The sequence below is a fragment of the Papaver somniferum genome, chromosome 3 (genome assembly GCF_003573695.1).
Source record: "Papaver somniferum cultivar HN1 chromosome 3, ASM357369v1, whole genome shotgun sequence".
In the NCBI taxonomy this organism is placed as follows: Eukaryota; Viridiplantae; Streptophyta; class Magnoliopsida; order Ranunculales; family Papaveraceae; genus Papaver; species Papaver somniferum.
This window is the reverse complement of record NC_039360.1, coordinates 184,153,982-184,159,981: the sequence shown is the minus strand read 5'-3', so window position 1 is coordinate 184,159,981 and position 6,000 is coordinate 184,153,982. Positions and strand designations below refer to the sequence as shown.

Sequence of the window (6,000 nt, the reverse complement as noted above, 5' to 3'; positions counted from 1 at the left end):
AGACATAAAATAACACAATAAATACAAAATCGAGAACTAACAATACATACAAATGAGACATATTAGACACATAAATGCGTCTATCAACGACACCTCTGATCAATCTCCAGCAGAGTTTCACCACTTCTCATGTTTCGAGCTGCTTCCCTTATCATACCAATATACTTGTTAACATTCTTAGAAATTATGGAGAATGGAGCAGTCAACACTAGCGAATCTCGATTGTTGAGGTTCGTTGTTTCTTCTTCAAATTTCAGTAAAACGCGTCCCCAAAACAGCATGCCCCGTAATGCTCTATCAATGATTGGATGATTAGTGAAGAAAACATAATTCCTGCCGATGCATTCATATTCTAACGTGTTAAATTTGCACTGATGTGCAACTCTTCCACTTCTTGCTCTTCTTATTTCATTTTGCACATTAGCTCGAAGTTCAACTCGTTGGTTTTCGGTCGCATGTTGCTCTTCTATGAACTGAGCCCTTGATAAGAAAATAGGAAGAACGTGTGAGTTGAAATGAAATTAAAAGTGGGTATTTATAGACAGATGAATATATTTATGTCTGTTAGATTGGATCTAATGAACGGCCGTGTCTCCACCAAGCGGTCTAGTCTAAGCCGTTATCGGTCTAAATAACATCGAACGGTGTAGTCTTGACCGAGCCTGGCTAAGTGGAAAATTCGACACTTAGCCAGGCCAGTTTGCTAGTTAGCCAGCTCCATAGTGGGTGGTAGAATTGTGGGTTAGCCATGCTCATAGGAACCGGCCTTAGAAAAAAAAATCAGCATAAGATGGAAGGAAATAGATAACAACAAAGAATAGATTAAATATTAATCTAAATCTAGATAAAGCTATTAGATTCAAACCGTAAGTCTAAAGAAAACAATGAAAGAAAAGCAGAAAAGGAAGATTAAGGGGACGTTGAAGTTAGGTTGAGCTTCTCCTGCCCAGATGTTCTCCAAGGTTTCAAATTTGAGCAGGAGAAAGCCCGAGATTTTAAGGAGTTTTTGGGTGAGAAAATTTTTGGAAGGGAGAAAGGCGAGAAAAAGAGTGATATTTCCCACACTGGAAAAATCACATCATGCATTTGGGCGTGCCAAACTCTAAAATTTTGAATGCAACCCCCTGTATCACCCTTTGACTATACTCTCTCGACCAACTAGGCAACTACTCTGTGCCAAGCGGACCCTTGAGTCTTAACATAGGTGATAATGCTGAAAACATGCGATATGTTTTAAGTAGAAATTAACGTTTAATCCCATTTTAAGTAGACTTTGGATGCTCTAGTCCATCCACCCAAATCCTAGGAAGCTCTAATCCAAAAATCACTCGTGTTTTATAGTCTCGTCCAAATCTTGACGAGTTAGTCCAACTTTGGAACGATCCAGCGATTTTCGATTTTTTTTATTATTCCAGAACCGACCTTCTATCGATTTAGTATCTAAACAATGTTTTTTTATTATTATTTTTATCTGAGATTGAGATTGAGAGAGAGTGAGACAAAGAGAGAGAGAGAGAGACAGAGAGCGATGAAACATATTTCAATCATTTCTCCAATAGAATTCATCTTCAGGTTAGTTGGAAAGTGTCTGAAATCGATTTTTTTGATCTCAGATTTGAATTCACGACAGATTGAGAGATAGATCGATCCAGATATAAGTTTCAGAGATGATTTAACAGATTCATAGAGGTTAGGGTGAATTTGATCGTTTCTGCAGCAGAATTCAATCTCAGGTTAGTTTGGTCTCTTTTTATTTTTAGTTTTTTTTTGGTCCATCTTTCAATTTTGTTTCTAATTTTTAGTTTTTCTGAGTTCATGAGTTTATTATATGAATACAATCTGTTACATCTTATTGTTTGTATGATCTTGATTTGATTTTTATTATATCATAGCTTTTGATTCTCGCGAAACGATTTTTGTTTATTGTTGTTTGATGGTGATTTTTGTTTTATGATGCATGATATGAAATCAAACTGATATTTGATCGTAGGCTTCTGATTTATTAAATTATGTGTTCTAGTAAGTTTCTGAAGCTTATATATTCGATTAATCGATGGAGTATTTGATTTAGGTTTACTTTTATTTGATGTTTGGCTCCGATTAGATGTGTACTTTCCTGTCACCGTTTACGTTTTAGGTTATTCAAATCTGAAATTGTGATTTGAAGCTTCAATTGTTTATTATTATATCTTTTGTAATATGTAGGGGTATCAAATATGTCTAAGAAGGTTATGCATGCTATTTTGAATCATGGTGAGCATTTTGCTGCTTTTCGTGTTAATACTTCGACTACCGTAGATGAATTGAAGCATTTTTCATGTAAGCAGTGGAGGTCTTTGTGTCCTGGGAGTATACGAGGTGATATACAACTACAAGGTTTAATTGCTCTTGTTATTGTTTTTAACAATAAAGATTTCTATTTGAATGTTGACGTGATTCCGAAGTATACTTATCGTTCTAAGTCTGGAATCTGGATGTAGCACTAGTTCTAGTACTGCAAATTCTTGTGTAACTGAAAGTCCTAAGTTTGTAAAGGTGGTAGATCATGATGCCGACAAGGCCAAGCCTCTGATTTCCGAAGAATGGTTATATATTTTTGACAAGATTGGTAGAGAATTTATGGGTGGTGTTAAAGCTGTTAGACTTGTTGTTGATAAGTATAAGATGGCTACTGGTTACAAGATTAGTATTCTTAAAAATGACAAGAGTACTCGTTTTATTGCAAAGTGCCAAGAAGTTGGTTGTTGTTGGAGAATTCACTTTGGGCCTGTGAATGGTGACATTTCTCGGTTCGTGCTGAAAGATGTTAATGTTCTTCACAGGTTAGTGGTGTTCATATTAGTGCATATTACTAAAAAAAAAATTGTGATCCATGTTACTTATTTTTAGGCTTTTTATGTGTATGTCCATAGTAGTGTACATAGTTGTGCACCTTGTATATGTAGAGTTGTTTTAGGTGTACATTATGGTGCACATTACTTGTTGTAGGCTTGTGGGTGGGGAAAAAACGATTTGATGGTTTTTACGGAATTGGAGAGTCGACCGTGTGGAGACTCCTTGAACCGAGCAAAATGTTGAACCTCACACAGATGCACTGCAAGAAGGGAGTGCTTTAAGTTCGAGAGATCAATCTGTAAGACCCCGGCCTAAACCAAGAACAATGGACTTTCCAGAGTCAATTCGGTCACAAGAGAGGATGGGTTGATCTGTAGGAGGGAAGATGAGAAATGCGTGAGATCAATGGTGATCTGAGATTGTAGGTGTGTTGTGAATTCAACGTGAAAATGCTATGAATGATTGAATTTTGTTCAATTGAGAGTAATTTCTGTGAGTTCGTGTAGACGAAAGATTGTCTGTATGAAGTTTGATGAGAAATTGCTCGTTTTAGCGAATGTTGTTCGATTGTTCGAAAAACCTCCTTTCTTCAATCAGGATTCAGAGACATTTTATAATGCCGAAGTTGAAAACACCATGATCCCATGAAGTGTGACAGTTGCTGGAATCAGAGAGTGGGAAATGGGAAAATCGTGTTAAAACCAATTACTCATCGTGCGGAGACTTGGTTAACTTTCCACCCACTACTTTGCTGACTCTTCCAACTGATTGCACGACTTGTTCACATTCTCATCGTGGGTGAACACACGTGTCGTAGACCGCCAGACTAAAACCCTAGTTAATATCCCCCCATGTGACACGATTGAAATCTCGTGATTGTGGAGTCAGTTGCAAACTTCATGGGACGATGAGTCCATGTAGCGCTGAGTTGAACATGATTAGCAAATGTTTCGAAACTCATGAATTTAATGTGTCTGTTGAGACGAGGTATCATTATAACCTAAGAAGAGCAAAACTGTGTTGCTAAATTGTTGAATATTGGTAGTTGAACCAATATTCTTTGATTTGAGCAAATATTGCTAGTCTGAGCGAATATTGCTAATTGAATAAATATTTCCGGTTCGAGCGAATATTGCTAGTTCGAGCAAATATTGTTCTTTTGATGAATTGTTGGTAGCTGGACAAAATAAAATATTAATTTAAGTTACTGACTGCTGGGTCGAGCAAAATAAATATGAATATCAATCATGGAATCAACATAAAATTATCAGAGTGTTCGAATCTGCACAGAATCACGTTTCTGCAGAGCTCTGGATTCAAAACCCTAATTTTACCGAAATGATGATTTATTGCAAATCAACACGGGACCGGCTACATGGGATGACGGGTTCACCATATAACGCCCAGATGCTCGAATGAGCAAAAAATACCAAAGTCTCTTGAGGACCAGTTGGTGAAAGAATGATTAAATGCTGGTTTAATCATTTACTGAAATAATGCTCGTGTGAGCAACAAATCATAAAACCTGATGCAGAAAATATGAGGGGCCGACCAAGAGGTCATGAGACCGGTTCTTGATGGTCGTGGGACCAGTAGATGGTCGTTTGAGCGAACTTCCAATTGTTTGGAAAGAGTTCGAACCTAATATGAGCAACTGAGCAAATTAGGTTAAAATCATTAAAACATGCGGGACCAGCTGTTTGCAAGCCTCAGGGTTACCCTTGGTCGGTCAAGGGGATGTGCCCGTGTCACCATAGTGTCCGTGCTTCAGTCCTGACAATTTTGATATTTTCTGATGCACGTTTGAGCAACATTTGGAGAAAATATGCAAAATCCATGGTTTTGCTGAAACGAGCAAAAATACGTGAGATGATGAAAATAATAAATAAACAAGGAATCACAAGGTGTGGGACCGGCCACGGCTATGGCATGGCCGGCCGGCTGACACGCGATCCCACATGATTTTCCCAGTTTTATGTGATTTTATGTATTTTTCTTTGATTTAAGGGAAATTCCATGAAACTGGAGAGTTTGGCGAAATTAGGGAACTTCCATGAGATGAAAGACATAAATTAAAATATAAAATAGGGACTGGGAGTGTGGGACCAGCAATAGCCGTGGCATGGCGGCCGACCAATGGGCGCGGGCCCCAAGGCACTCTTCCCAATTTTATGTAATTTTGATGATTTTAGATAATTTTTCATAAAATAAAAGGGATTTGTTGAAAACAAAGATATTTTGTTGAAATCAGGGAGTTTTCATGAAATCAGGAAACCAAACACCCAATAATAATAAAATAATGGGCGTGTGGGACCGGCTAAGGCATGGCCGGCCCACTAGAGCACGGTCCCACAAGTTTTCCTAATTTTTTTAATATTTTCCATGATTTTAGAGAAAATACATGAAATTAGGTAATTTTAGGGAAAACTCATAAAATCAAGGAATTTTCATAATTTGAGAAGGAATAATAAAATAATGGGACATGAGGTGTTGGACCGGCCACGGCCAAGGCATGACCGGCCGACCAGCGGTCCCGCGACACCTTTCCCTAATTTTATTATTTTTTGATAAAATCATGTGATTTAGATAAAAATACATGAAATTAGGTAATTTTCATGATTTTAGGGAAAATTCATAAAACCAAGGAATTTTCACAATTTGAGAAAAATAATAAAATAATGGAGACGTAAGGTGTGGGACCGGCCACGGCCAAGACATGGACGGCTGGTGCTCGGTCCCGCGACACCTTTCCCTAATTTTATTATTTTTTGATAAAATCATGTGATTTAGATAATTTCTTTGAAATAAAGGAAATTTGCTCGAACGAGAGGATTTTCATGAGATCGTGAAAATAGTAAAAATATGGTAAAATATAAAATTGGGCGCGGGACTAGTCACGGCATGACTGGCCGGCTGGTGAGCCTAGTCCCCTGGCGCTTTTGTTTAATATATTATTATTATTATTTTCCCTTCCTATTTTGCATAGGTTCCTCGTTCGTTCTAATTTTTAAAATGCTCGTTCGTGCATTCAGAATGCTGGTCTATGTATTATCTGCTAATTACACTTGCATCATTTTGTCGGGGATTATTCGATGCCCATATGCCTGTTTCGTTGAATATTTATTACTAACCTGTGGAATTATGCTGGGAAGAACCACAGATTGA

General features: G+C 37.6%; 1 protein-coding gene across 1 annotated transcript in view; it reads left to right on the top strand.

Moving 5' to 3' along the window:
* Window positions 1-2,216: 2,216 nt before the first annotated feature.
* The window catches only part of LOC113360414, a 41,301-nt gene continuing 37,517 nt past the window's right edge, over window positions 2,217-6,000 (top strand). Inside the window, exons 1-2 of the mRNA XM_026603923.1 lie at window positions 2,217-2,332; window positions 2,481-2,822. Of these exons, the coding sequence (XP_026459708.1) occupies window positions 2,217-2,332; window positions 2,481-2,822 (458 nt within the window). The remainder of the gene's footprint in view (window positions 2,333-2,480; window positions 2,823-6,000) is intronic.